At 44.1% G+C, this 14,857-nt stretch overlaps 1 protein-coding gene across 1 annotated transcript in view; it reads left to right on the top strand.

Annotated features, from left to right (window-relative positions):
* prpf6 (PRP6 pre-mRNA processing factor 6 homolog (S. cerevisiae)) overlaps positions 1 to 14,857 on the top strand; it is a 111,441-nt gene that overhangs the window by 93,385 nt on the left and 3,199 nt on the right. Inside the window, exons 19-20 of the mRNA XM_070896139.1 lie at positions 9,484 to 9,598; positions 12,193 to 12,319. Coding sequence (XP_070752240.1) covers positions 9,484 to 9,598; positions 12,193 to 12,319 — 242 coding nt within the window. The remainder of the gene's footprint in view (positions 1 to 9,483; positions 9,599 to 12,192; positions 12,320 to 14,857) is intronic.

Genomic DNA, 14,857 nt, shown 5'->3' with positions numbered 1-14,857 from the left:
GTTCAAGCAATGTCTGCTACACCTAATGGGGCGTAATTGAGCTATAATGTATACTGTAAATAATATACTGTAATAAAGTGATTATACTGTAATAACCTGTATTATAGTTCTCCTCCAGGTTACTCAACATTAAATTGATTTGTGTTGTTTCTCCTGTACCATTAATCTTCCTGATACCATGCAGTGAAGTTATTCTGTTGGGGTCACTCTGCCTAACCAATCTGATATATTTATGAAGCATTGCATAGAAGGGCAGTATTTTCACATAATCAAATTATGAATTAGAATTTCAGATCAATAACTTTTTCTCTCTCCCTCCTGGCTGCTAAAAACAAAAAACTTGTCCTGCTTGTGAATCTCTCAGGCTGTATTAAACTCTTTCGAAAACTCAGCAGTTTATAGATTTTATTTTGAAATGAAAGGATGACCATTCGGCAGTCCGCTTGTATTACTGATATAAACAGTGGTTCTTAACATTTCAGGTCAATGACCTTTCTTCAGAACTGGAAAAAGTTAAAGGTGTAACAGATTTTAAGCAAGTATAGAGGCGCAGGGTAAGGGGGGAGGGGAGGAAAGAACAAAAGGGAAGGCTTGTCACTTTAATTCTCCGCTCCACTCCCACTCCGACCTCTCTGTCCTCAGCCTCTTGCACTTTTTCAACGAAGCTCAACGTAAGCTCGAGTAACAGAACCTCATCTTTCAATTAGGCATTTTACAGTCTTCTGGACTCAACATCGAGTTCAGCAATTTCAGACCATAACTTCTGCCCCATTTTTTCAGATGGCAGCTGTTGATGATTCTGCCATTCCCATTTACACCTCTTCTAAACTCATCTTTTCATAGAATCATAGAAATTTACAGCACAGATGGAGGCCATTCGGCCTATCGTATCTGTGCTGGCCAACACAGCTATCCAGCCTAATCCCACTTTCCAGCTCTTGGTCCGTAGGTTACAGCACTTCAGGTGCATATCCAAGTACTTTTTAAAATACTATGAGGGTTTCTGCCCCTACCATCCTTTCAGGCAGTGAGTTTCAGACCCCCACTACCCTCAATGAAGACATTTCCCCTCAAATCCCCTTTAAACCTCCTACCACTTATTTTAAATCTATGCCCCCTGGTTATTGACCCCTCTGCTAAGGGGAGTAGGTCCTTCTTATCCACTCTATCTAGGCCCCTCATAATATTATACACCTCAATTAGGTCTCTCCTCAGCCTCCTCTGTTCCAAAGAAAACAACCCCAGCCTAGCCAATCTTTCCTCATAGTTAAAATTCTCCAGTTCAGGCAACATCCTCGTAAATCTCCTCTGTACCCTCTCTAGTGCCATCACATCTTTCCTGTAATGTGACCAGAACTGCATGCAGTTCTCTAGCTGTGGCCTAACTAGTGTTGTATACAGTTCAAGCATAACCTCCCTGCTCTTGTATTCTATGCCTTGGCTAATAAAGCAAGTATCCCGTATGCCTTCTTAACCACCTTAGCTACCTATTCTGCTACCTTCAGTGATCTGTGGACATGCACTCCAAGGTCCCTCTGTTCCTCTATACTTCAGTGTCCTACAATTTATTGTGTATTTCCTTGCCTTGTTAGCCCTCTCCAAATACATTACCCTCGCACTTTTCCAGATTGAATTCCATTTGCCACTGTTTTGCCCACCTGACCAGTCCATTGATATCTTCCTGTAGTCTACAGCTTTTCTTCTTCATTATCAGCCACATGGCCAATTTTTGTATCATCTGAAAACTTCTTAATCATAGCCCCTACAACCATATCATTGATATATACCACAAAAAGCAAGGGACCTAGTACTGAGCCCTGCGGAACCCCACTAGGATCAGCCTTCCAGTCACAAAAACATCCATCGACGATTACCCTTTGTTTCCTGCCTCTGAGCCAATTTTGGATCCAATTTGCCACTTTGCCTTGGATCCCATGAGCCTTTACTTTCATGACCAGTCTGCCATGTGGGACCTTATCAAAAGCCTTTCTAAAATCCATATAGACTACGTCAAACGCACTACCCTCATCGACCCTCCTTGTTACCTCCTCAAAATAGTCAATCAAGTTAGTCAGACGTGACCTTCCCTTAACAAATCCATGCTGACTGCCCTTGATTAATCCATGTCTTTCTAAATGAATATTTATCCTGTCCCTCAGACTTTTTTCTCAATACAGTTGGACCTCTCTGTTCCGGCACCTTTGAGACCTGACCGGTGTGGACCAGAGAATTTTCCGGACCACGGGAGGTCACGCCGACCCTACACTTACCGGGTCCTGATGACAGCGTTCGGGCTCCTGAACGCTTCTGCCATGCTCCTGCTGCAAAACTTGGGCCTTGCTCCCTTTCTGCGCCGACCCGACCTAGGAGGGAACACCGGACGCAGCGGGGATAAGAGGAGCAGCCAGCCCCAGGACATAGTTTGCCGACTCGACCTAGAGGGAACACCAGAGGCAATGGGGATAAGATGAACAGCCAGCCCCAGGACACAGCGCGCCGACCCGACCTAAGAGGGAACACTGTAGGCAGCGGGGAGAAGAGGAGCAGCCAGCCCCAGGACACAGCGTGCCGGCCCGACCTAGGAGGGAACAACGGAGGCAGCAGGGATAAGAGGAGCAGCTTTACCTCCATGAACAGCACGGGATGCCGCCTCCGCCGGAAATGATGCCAAACCAGGGATGTTTCCGGACTGAAGAGTCCCGGACTGGAAAGGTACAACCTGTAATTTTCCCACCACACAGGTTGGGCTGACTGGCCTGTAATTACTCGGTCTATCCCTTTTTCCCTTTTTAAACAATAGTACAATATTTTCAGTCCTCCTGTAGTCAGAGGATTGGAAAATGATGGTCAGAGCCTCAGCTATTTCTTCTCTTCTCAACTGCCTGGGATACATTTCATCCAGGCCTGGGGATTTATCCACTTTCAAAGATGCTGAACCCCTTAATACTTCCTTTCTCACTGTTTATTTACTCTCAATATTTCACTCCTCTTCCCTGATTGCAATGTCCACATCGTCCCTCTCTTTTGTGAAAACAGCCGCAAAGTATTCATTACGAACCATACCCACCTGTTCCAACTCCACACACAGGTTACCTTTATGGTCCCTAATAGGCCCTACTCTTTCTTTAGTTATCCTCTTGCTTTTACTGTATATATCAAATATCTTTAGGGTTTCCTTCATTTTCCTTGCCAATTTTTTTTTTTCATGCCCTTCTTTGCTTTCCTAACTTCCTTTTTAATTTCACTCTCGCCCTTTCTATACTCCTGTAGAGTTTCTGCAGTATTGAGACCTCGGTGTCTGTCATAAGCTTCCTTTTTTTTTTTCTTTATCCTATCCTGTATGCCCCTTGACATCCAAGGGGCTCTAGATTTCTTTAAGGGAACATACTTGCTTTGAACCTTTACTATCTCTTTCTTGAATGCCTCCCACTGCTCTGACACTGATTTACTTTCAACTAGCTGTTTCTAGTCCACTTTGGCCAAATCACATCTCAGCTTAGTAAAATTAGCTTTTCCACAATTGAGAACTTTTATTCCCAGTCTATCTTTGTCCTTTTTGATAACTACCCTAAATCTAACTGAATTATGATCACTAGCACCTAAATGCTCTCCTACTGATACCCCATCCACCTGTCCAGCTTCATTCCCTAAAACTAAATCCAGAACTGCTGGGCTTGCTACATACTGGCTAAAAAAAAGTTCTCCTGAATGCATTTTAAGAATTCTGCTCCCTCTATACCTTTCACACTAATTCTATCTCAGTTAATAATGTTTCTTTACTTGTCCCATTGCCATCTCCTTTTGCTTTGTAATATCATACCTTTAGTCATTCAATCTCTCCTGCCTTCCACCCTATCACAGACCTCCCCTTCCCCTTTATCCTGCCTCTGTACTTGCTTAAAATCTGTTGCATCTCTAACTTTTTCCAGTTCTGACAAAAGGTCATCGACCTAAATGTTAACTCTGTTTCTTTCTCCACAGATGCTGCCTGACCTGAGCATTTCCAGCATTTTCTGTTCTTATTTGTTTGCAGTATCCGCAGTATTTTGCTTTTGTATTAGAACTAAAAACAGATATTGAATTGGAATTTGGCATGGAAAAGCAGATTAGTGGTGGAAAAAGCATAGAAAATTGAAATAGATGGACTAAATGAAATAAAATAATTAAAAAATATTGGTGAAATTCGACTTGGGCGGTATCACAAAACAGTTTTCTTTTGCCATTGACTTAAATGGAACAGAAAATAGGGCGGGGTGTAAAACGGACAACCAGTTAGCTTATTGCCTGTTTTGCTTGACCGCCAAAGTCAAATCTCAGCCACATTGGCCCGGAATTTGCAGTGGATAAAGACAGCGAGCGAACAGCGTTCGCTGTCATTATCCCCTTTGACACTGGCCACAACTTCAGGGTGTAGCGCATGTGCATCATAACGTAGAAATCCTGAAGTTGCGGTCAGTCATTCATTGCTCCGACCCAGACTGTGCTGTGACTTCCCCCGCCCCCCCCCCCGCCCCAGCAACCACCCACCATCCCTCCTGCCCCATCTATCAGATGGTGGAAACTGACACATACTTCGGCTTTTCTGCAGTAATATCGCTTTTAAATATCCCATTAAAAGTTAGACCCTTTTGGATTAAGTGTAACTGGGGTTTTAACAGTGTATTCCCTGCTAAACAAGTTATGGCCCTGAAAAACTAATCTTAATTTAGTGCAGTGTCAAATTTAACCATTTTAAATTTAAGTTTTAAGAATTATATATCTTTTTTTTAAGTTTGGTCACCTTTATTTCAGGTTTGCCTTTTCCCCATTTGAGAGCCCCAATTTTTGTTTTGCTCTCAACATTTTTAAAAAGTTAGAATCAATGGAGCTTGTCCACTTCCTGGTTCGCTGTCTGAGAATTCTGCCATTTGATTGGCTGCTTAGACAGTTTGTTGACATCACAGCTCGCATTAGGGATTCCCCATTAACGTGCGTTGATTTCAATTACGCTTCGGAAAAGCCGAACTTCTCATCACAGTGTTCGAGATCTTTGTGGGAAGTTTGCTTCAGGGCCAGAGGCGAATGTCTTTGCTTCGTCGCTGTCTGAAAATTTTGCCTGGGGTGAATGAGAAAAGTGTATATGGGTGGTTGGAGTTCTAACAGTAGAATAACGCATCACTCCAGTGCATTATTCCTGAGAAGCAAGTTTTAAAAATTTGAATGGTGGAGCAGGCTCGAAGAACTCAATGCCCTACTCCTCCTCTTTCTTTTGTTTCTTATGTAAAGTTAAGATTCAGTATTGAAGGTTATGATAAATCAGTCAAGCTTTGTACTCTCCAATGTAATTGACACCCCTTTCATTAACCTACAGTATTATATATGCTCCCAAATAGCTAACATTCATTCACAGTGCATTTCTTTGCAGTTGATGTGTTTGGTCTTGTTAATCTCCATAGAGACTTTCCAAGTGGTATTCCATTCTACATACTGGCACTGAGTAATTCCAAGAAAGGTTGTGTATTGATACAAATTTGGCTTCTAATGCATCTCGTACCTACAATTTCAATGGATTGTCCTAACTTGCTTTGTGTTGCTTTGCACAGAACACAAGCTGAGCACTGGTATAATGATTTTCACTCATGCACCAGAGTAATATGTGAACATATGATTGGCATATTGATCTGGCGATATCTGTAATGTAGTCCTACTTGGGTTCACAAGGACCTTAATTGTGTATGCTGCACAACTTTGCCTTAGAGAGGCCTCATCATGGAGGCCCCACAGAACAATGCCTCCCATCAGCAATAGCCTGAAGAAGATGCAGAGGACCGTCCATTGCCTGCAACTTGAATGTATCACTACTGTTGTACAGCAGTATTTCCTCAGTGTCCATGTATGAAGAATATGCTCAAACCTCGCTTTGTACTTCTCCCAAGTGCTCCTTCATGAGGTGGCTAGCTGCTTTGTTGCAGTATGTGTCTTTTGGAATTGAGGCTTGCCTCACAGCAACCAAGTCTCAAAATGGATCTGCTGCAAGCTACAGCTATGGTAATGGTGCATTGTTGGTAATCAGACTGGATAGCGATATTGCACTGGGATGTATTGTGGCAACAGTCCTTAAAGTTTTGTGCGGAGCTTTTGTGAATGGACAGCCCTGCAGTGTTTAAATTCAATGACTAAGACCACAATATGTGTTCTGCCGTAGGACATAAGAATACATTCCATGGAATTTGGCAGCCACATCTTTCCCAGACACACATTTTGTTCACTCCTCCTTTGCAATAAATACTTATAATACAGAAAATCAGATGGAAAAAAGCGCATGTCCATAATGGTGCCAGCCCAATTTTGATTTTTTTTCTCTTGTTAATTTAAAGTAATGGACAGATGATCAGGCAGGCTCACTTATGGCAATGCAATCTTCCCCATCCAATTTTCCAGTATTTGCTGTATCCAAGCAATCCCAGTATGCCCAGGTGAAAGAACTGGAAAATCTATCCTTATTTTTACATAATTAAACGGATTGTTTCTAGTGTCAAACCCAAACAGTGTCGCACTTCAAAAACCTCACGCAACAGTAAGACATTGTAGTTGTGATTGGCTCAAGTAACCACTATCCACTAGTTGATCATGCTGATTGGTTGACATTTAGATCCGTGAAATATTTGAACCAATCACAAACACTAGGTTTCACTGGGCAGGGAGAAAAGTTTCCAATCTGCTACAAGCAAGCGCTTCAAAAATACCTAATCAGGTTACTCCCATTTTTTTTTCTAACCGATCAATCAGGAAGCAACAATAATTATTTAACAAATCAATCAGCTTGCTCAAGTTTCTGTGTTGCTTGTGAATGTCATTTTCCTTTCTTCACTTAGGTCAGTGTTTTCAGCTAAAAATAATGGAGTTGAATTTCCACAGGAATTCTGCCTAATTTGTGTACAAATCGGGGGAACCCCTGTGGAAATTCAACCCCAACATTTGTAACTTAAATTATACAATTCACAAAAACATACTATTACCTGTAAAATTGATTATGAAATTGCCAGTATGATGTTTCCCCTCATGCAAGTCTGTTCTTTGCCTTGGACTTGAGGCTAGAGTTCTGCTTTAATTCAAGAATTCGAAGATTCACTTTGGCTTTGAGTGTCTGAGATTTCTAGGTTGTGTTGCCAAATTCTGTAAGAGAAAGAGAACAGCATCCACCCTGCTCCTCGGGAGCTCTAATACCAGGAAAGGTGACAACTTCTCGTAACAACCATGTTATCTGGAGAGTTATAACTGCTATTGACACATTGTCTATTTATGATGTCTCATGGGAGCTGTGGTTCTCACGCAGCTTCTGTAGAACAGCAGTACACAGAATTCACCATAACAATCGTTACATAAATAGCAAACGGTAGAAAATTTACAAAAACCTGAGGCGCAAGTTATGGGATGAAAATACTATATATTTAGATGCTTTTAATTCCAGTCTATTTTAAGCCATTAAATTAAAATCTTGTGCTAATTAAATTTGGACAAAGATTTTTCTTTGTGCTGAGCTGGAAACAGCAGATATATTAGGAATTTGATATTGACCGTGGGCTTTGTGCCCAAGACAGTCAGCGAAGTCTGAATCATTAGTCTGGAATTTGCGGTGGGTAATGACGGCAAACTAACAGCGTTCATTGTCATTACCCCTCTGAAATTGACAATAACTTCAGGATTTAGCGCATGCGCATTTAAACGTTGAATTCCTGAAATTGCAGTCAGTCATTCACTGCTCCGACACTGGCTGCGCTGTTTCCCTGCTCTCCCTCGCACCCCACTCCTCCTCCCAGTGTCAGCTGTGGCTCAGTGAGTAGCACACTCGCCTCAATGGACTTAAGCACATAAACCTAGGCTGACACTCCACTCCAGTGCAGTGCTGAGGGAATGCTGCACTGTCGAAGGTGCCGTCTTTTGGATGAGACGTTAAACCTGCTCTCAAGTGGATGTAAAAGACCTCATGGCACTATTTTGAACAAGAGCAGGGGAGTTATCCCCGTTGTCCTGGCTAATATTTGGCCCGCAATCAATATAACAAAAACATCTGATCGTTATCACATTGCTGTTTGTGGGAGCTTGCTGTGTGCAAATGGGTTGCCATGTTGACCACATTACAACAGTGACTACACTCCAAAAGTACTTAATTGCCTGTCAGGTGCTTTGAGACGTCCGGTGGTCATGAAGGTGCTATATAAATGCAAGGCTTTCTTCCACCTTCCCCCAAAAGAGCCGGCAATCAATATAGTCAATGGAACTGATGTGACTTTTCCATGGTAATATCGCTGTTAAATAACCCATTAAATATTAATACAAAAGCAAAATACTGCGGATGCTGGAATCTGAAATAAAAACAGAAAATGCTGGAAATTTCAGCGGATCAGGGAGCATCTGTGGAGAGAAAGAGTTAATATTTCAGGTCAATGACTCATAATCAGAACCATACCATTAAATGTTGAGCCTTGTTGGAATAGGTGTAACTGGGGTTTTAACAGTGTATTAACTAGTAAACAAACGTTCTGGTGCTGGAAAGACTTTTATATTTGGAGTGTTAAATTTCTCCATTATGATAAAAGTTACAATTTTTAAAAAGGTCATTTTTTTTTTAAGTTTGTTCATGATATTTCACCTTCTACCTTACCCCCATGTGAGAGTCCCAATCTTTATTTCACTCTTAACAGTTTTTAAAAGTCTGGATAAAAACAGCTTCTCATTTCCTGTCTGAGAATTCTGCAATATGATTGGGTGCTTAGACAGCTTGTTGACCTCGCAGCAGCATTGTACTAAGAATTCCCATTACAGAATGCTGAAATTAATTGAACGTCGAAAAAGGCAAACTACTTGTTTTTCAGGGCCTTTACTTCACCGCTGCCAGCAAATTATAAGCCATTGTGAATGACAACTCAAAGATGTCCTGCAGCACCAATAGTTTCAGCAAGAACTACACATCTACAGTGGAAGTAAGGGAGAAGAAAAAATGCCATTTATAATTATGAAGGCAAAGGATGGAAGCAACTCCAACAAAAGCTGCAAATGCACATTCGGAGATGGAGCCATATATAATTTAGAATATAAATAACTTCCAACTTCAGCAGGGGTGTAAAACAGGCGCTAGCAGATAGGCCGCCCATTATACACCCTGCTTGATTTTCCTTTCCATTGAGGACGAAGTTGAAAATTCCACCCAGTATTTCAAAAACAGATATATTTGAGTGTTGTATCTTTATATTTTTAACCTAAAGAACATGTGATTTATTGCTTTAGTAAATTTGCTCCTTTATAGAGATGAATGAATCACTCACATTTAGGCAGTAGTGAGACCATGGTAAACATCACAAACCACACACCAGGTCCTGGAATATCAGTAAGCAATGCCACAGAAAATGGGTCTACAATACGAAAATATTTTGTTTGATATATTAATTATAAAAGATTTACATTGTGCTCCAATAAATAGTATCCCAAATGTTTCAATTGTAGGTATACTTTGGGCTGAAGCTGTTTTCTTGGAAGCAAGACCACAAAGGAAGACCAAAAGTGTAGACGCTCTGAAGAAATGTGAGCATGATCCTCATGTCCTCCTCGCGGTGGCAAAGTAAGTTGCCATGTTCATTCTTTTAGCTGTGTCAATAAATGTGATGATTATGTATGAAAACCTCACATTGGCATTTGTGCAAAGTAATGGCCGCCCATTTAAAACAGAGATGAGGAGGAATTTCTTCGGGTTGTAAATCTGTGGAATTTGCTGCCTCAGAGAGCTGTGGAAGCTGGGACATTGAATAAATTTAAGACAGAAATAGACAGTTTCTTAAACGATAAGGGGATAAGTGATTATGGGGACCGGGCGGGGAAGTGGAACTGAGTCCATGATCACATCAGCCATGATCTTATTGAATGGTGGAGCAGGCTCGAGGGGTCATTAAGGCCTACTCCTGTTCCTATTTCTTATGTTCTTATGTAAACCATTTCACTCCAGTGCTGCTTGTTGTGTAAATGTAGTCTAAATTTGGAGTCTGCGATTGACCTGATACAAGAACAAAGTCGAGTATGGCTCCTTGAGCAGGAACTCTCAATGCACTAAACTCTGGCGTTGGAGCGTAATTCTACATTTAATCTACAAAATTAAATTTTTAGTCTCTGAAAGTGTAGTGCAAATGTACCCCAAGAGTAGTAGGGTGTAAAAATTGAGAAATTACATCTAATGCATATGTGGTTTTAATCAATTTAAATAAAATTATTTCAATTAAGTTTATTGTTTGAAATATGGAAGCCTTGATGAGGGGATAATGCCAATGTTATTTGTACATAGAAAAAAATAACTTGCATTCTTATAGCGCCTTTCACAACCTCAGGATATCCCAAAGTGCTTTACAGCCAATGAACAACTTTTAAAGTGCAGTCACGGTTGTAATCTAGGGGCCGCCAGACAATTTGCACACAGTAAGATTCCACAAACAGCAATGAGATAGTGACCAGATAATCGGTTTTAGTGCTGTTGATTGAGGAATAAATTTTGCCCAGGATACCTCTAAGCATCAACGACATTGCCCATAAGCAAGTCCTTACTGCCTATGTCCCAGAGGGTGCCTTTGAACACCCAGTATCTGGTAATGTAGGAAGCGCAAGGGTGGAACAGAAACCCTTGTCACTGTATTCAGCTTACTGGGTGAGCCTTGGTCATCTAGACTTCAATAAACATTGGAATGGAATAACCTTTCTATCAGACCATGGCTTCAGGTTTACTAAGAATAACAGATAAGCAATAGCAAATATAAAACAGAAGATCACAGTAGTTTACGGAAAATAATTCTTGAAAACAAAAATAATAAGTAGATGCAACACTCTGCTAATGAGATATTATCCAATTCAATATCTTCGAAAAGCCAAAAGAAGAAAAAAGGTAAATAGAAGTAATGGGCTTGGGTCCAGAGTGGCACATGAATGGACATGAGATAATTCAGGTTACATAAGCATGGCAGAGATTAGGAGAGACATGTCCCTGTTGTAAACCGAGGATGGGTAGGGGATATTAGAGTCCAAAGTAGTCTAGTCCAGTGATGGGATGAAGTTGATTTGTATACAGGGCGGAATCGACTTGGAGCATCGATGAATCATCAATGACAAGTATCTAGTTTAAATACTGTACTTCATTTTGGTTTGTTTCCATGGTACACGGGAAATTGTGCATACATTGAAATCATCAGTTATACTGTGAAAATATTTTAATGTAGTCAGCAGCACAGTTAAGTATTAAACATTTTTGAATATCTGTTGATACTTTCTATATTTGGAGGAAGTTGCTGGTTTATACAATTTTAGCCTTTTTTATAAAGGAAAGAAAACCTAAAAGAAACAATACTGAAAATCTGAAATAAAAATGGAAAATGCTGGAAATGCAAAGTTCAGTGTCTGATCGAGAAAGATAGGTTAACATTTTTGGATATCACTTTTCATGATCACGTTTTAGATGCAAGACAATCAGTGATGTATTTCCAATATATACTGTGTTTGGTACTTGTGTAAGCGAATTGTCAGGACATTGAGCAAAATAAAATGATGTCCTTGGTTGATGAAGGACTTCACATCTGCAATCTAATAAAAAAAAAATTACAAGCTGACTCATTCCGTTCTGGTGTGTATTCTACAAGTATGAGGTAAAAAGATTGAAACCATTTTATATGATAAATTTGTGTTACCATTTAACAAATTAACTAGCAGTTCAGATTCCCTTTTAAATGTTACATTCTAAATCTTGGAATTGAAATTTTTGCGTTTAAAAAAAAAAAAAATATTGACGTCCAATAATTTAAATAGAGCAATAAAAATAACAATTAGTGCCACAAAATGTAATTATCAGATTATTTGAATGAAAAATAAATCCATTAATTCTAAACATACAGACTGCATACATCTGTGCTGCTTTTGAAGGCCTTCAAAATGATTATCAATATTCCGTGAGGCTCAAGCAACTTCTGTGACTTGAGTATTTTTTAATTAATTGAACAATTTCCAGTTTATAGGGATGTTTTTAGTAGATGCCATTCGTATATGTATTTGGTAACAAGACATTAATTTCTCTGCTCATTCTTTTGAAAAATGGCATAAAAGAGATTAGACTGATTCTTCTCTTTGTAGCAACCATCGCTTTCTCTTTTTTTTGCTTTCCAATGCTTTTCTTTTGTATTTCAGACTGTTTTGGAGTGAACGCAAAATAACCAAGGCCAGAGAGTGGTTTCACAGAACTGTGAAAATTGATCCTGATCTGGGAGATGCTTGGGCTCTGTTTTACAAATTTGAGCTACAGCATGGCACTGAGGTAACTAAGATTATCAATGCAGCCATAGACATGAAGAATTCTGTAGTTTAGCAATATAGGGCCCAAGTTTCGGGCCGCGCCTAAAACGGCGCAGCCCGGACCTGGACGCCCGTTTTTCGCGCCACAAAGTGCGCCTAAAAAAAACTGACCTATTCTCCGGCTCCCTGCAGGTCCTCTGGAGCTGGGTGCGGCGCAGCATGAGCTGTAGGGGGCGGAGCCAGGTCCCTGCGCTGAAAACAATGCCGGGACCTCTGCACATGCGCTACAGTGGGCGCGCATGTGCAGTAGCTCCAGGCGCCCAAAACTGTGGGAGGGGCCAGAAGCACGCAGCCCCTAGCCCGGGCCGAATGACCTCACTGGGGCTGCGTGAATAAGGCTCCTCCCACCTGACTGGACCCGACTCGACCTCTGCCCCCCCCCCGGCGACCCGACCTCCGCTCCACCTCCCTCCAACCCGACCTGACCTCCTCCCCCCCCCCCCCCCCCCTCCCCCCGAGACCCGACTCCACCGACCTGTAAATCCAGCCCGGAGTCTTGGGCCTGGCCGTTCAGCCTCCTTCTCTCCCTCCCTTCCCTTCCTCCATCCTCTCTCACTTCTCCCCACCTCCATCCCTTCTCCCCACCTCCATCCCTTCTCCCCACCTCCATTCCTCCTCCCCACCTCCATCCCACCTCTCCCCCTTCTCCTCCTCTTCTTCCCCCCCCCTTCTCCTCCTCTTCTTCCCCCCCCTTCTCCTCCTCTTCTTCCCCCTCTTCTCCTCCTCTTCTTCCCCCCCTTCTCCTCTTCTTCCCCCCCTTCTCCTCCTCTTCTTCCCCCCCCTTCTCCTTCTCTTCTTCCCCCCCTTCTCCTCCTCTTCCCCTCCTTCTCCTCCTCTTCTTCCCCCCCTTCTCCTCCTCTTCTTCCCCCCCTTCTTCTCCTCTTCTTCCCCCCCTTCTTCTCCCCCTTCTTCTCCTCCTCCTCTTCCCCCCTTCTCCTCTTCCCCCCTTTCCTCCTCTTCCCCCCCTTCTCCTCCTCTTCCCCCCCTTCTCCTCCTCTTCCCCCCCCTTCTCCTCCTCTTCCCCCCCTTCTCCTCCTCTTCTTCCCCCCCTTCTCCTCCTCTTCTTCCCCCCCTTCTTCTCCTCTTCTTCCCCCCCTTCTTCTCCTCCTCCTCTTCCCCCCTTCTCCTCTTCCCCCCTTTCCTCCTCTTCCCCCCCTTCTCCTCCTCTTCCCCCCCTTCTCCTCCTCTTCCCCCCCCTTCTCCTCCTCTTCCCCCCCCCTTCTCCTCCTCTTCCCCCCCCTTCTCCTCCTCTTCCCCCCCTTCTCCTCCTCTTCCCCCCCTTCTCCTCCTCTTCCCCCCTTCTCCTCCTCTTCCCCCCTTCTCCTCCTCTTCCCCCCTTCTCCTCCTCTTCCCCCCCTTCTCCTCCTCTTCCCCCCCTTCTCCTCTTCCCCCCTTCTCCTCCTCTTCCCCCCCTTCTCCTCCTCTTCCCCCCCTTCTCCTCTTCCCCCCCTTCTCCTCTTCCCCCTCCTTCTCCTCCTCTTCCCCCTCCTTCTCCTCCTCTTCCCCCTCCTTCTCCTCCTCTTCCCCCTCCTTCTCCTCCTCTTCTTCCCCCCCTTCTTCTCCTCCTCCTCTTCCCCCCCTTCTCCTCTTCCCCCCTTTCCTCCTCTTCCCCCCCTTCTCCTCCTCTTCCCCCCTTCTCCTCCTCTTCCCCCCCCCTTCTCCTCCTCTTCCCCCCCCCTTCTCCTCCTCTTCCCCCCCCTTCTCCTCCTCTTCCCCCCCCTTCTCCTCCTCTTCCCCCCCCTTCTCCTCCTCTTCCCCCCCTTCTCCTCCTCTTCCCCCCTTCTCCTCCTCTTCCCCCCTTCTCCTCCTCTTCCCCCCTTCTCCTCCTCTTCCCCCCCCCTTCTCCTCCTCTTCCCCCCCTTCTCCTCTTCCCCCTCCTTCTCCTCCTCTTCCCCCTCCTTCTCCTCCTCTTCCCCCTCCTTCTCCTCCTCTTCACCCCTTCTCCTCCTCTTCCCCCCCCTTCTCCTCCTCTTCCCCCCCCTTCTCCTCCTCTTCCCCCCCTTCTCCTCCTCTTCCCCCCCTTTCCTCCTCTTCCCCCCCCTTCTCCTCCTCCTCTCCCCCCCTTCTCCTCCTCTCCCCCCCTTCTCCTCCTCTTCCCCCCCCCTTCTCCTCCTCTTCCCCCCCCTTCTCCTCCTCTTCCCCCCCCTTCTCCTCCTCTTCCCCCCCCTTCTCCTCCTCTTCCCCCCCTTCTCCTCCTCTTCCCCCCTTCTCCTCCTCTTCCCCCCTTCTCCTCCTCTTCCCCCCTTCTCCTCCTCTTCCCCCCCCTTCTCCTCCTCTTCCCCCCCTTCTCCTCCTCTTCCCCCCCTTCTCCTCTTCCCCCTCCTTCTCCTCCTCTTCCCCCTCCTTCTCCTCCTCTTCCCCCTCCTTCTCCTCCTCTTCACCCCTTCTCCTCCTCTTCCCCCCCCTTCTCCTCCTCTTCCCCCCCCTTCTCCTCCTCTTCCCCCCCCTTCTCCTCCTCTTCCCCCCCTTTCCTCCTCTTCCCCCCCCTTCTCCTCCTCCT

This window comes from Pristiophorus japonicus, chromosome 12, assembly GCF_044704955.1.
Source record: "Pristiophorus japonicus isolate sPriJap1 chromosome 12, sPriJap1.hap1, whole genome shotgun sequence".
Lineage (NCBI taxonomy): Eukaryota > Metazoa > Chordata > Chondrichthyes > Pristiophoridae > Pristiophorus > Pristiophorus japonicus.
The sequence above is the reverse complement of the archived record's forward strand: the minus strand, read 5'-3'. Positions and strand labels throughout refer to the sequence as shown.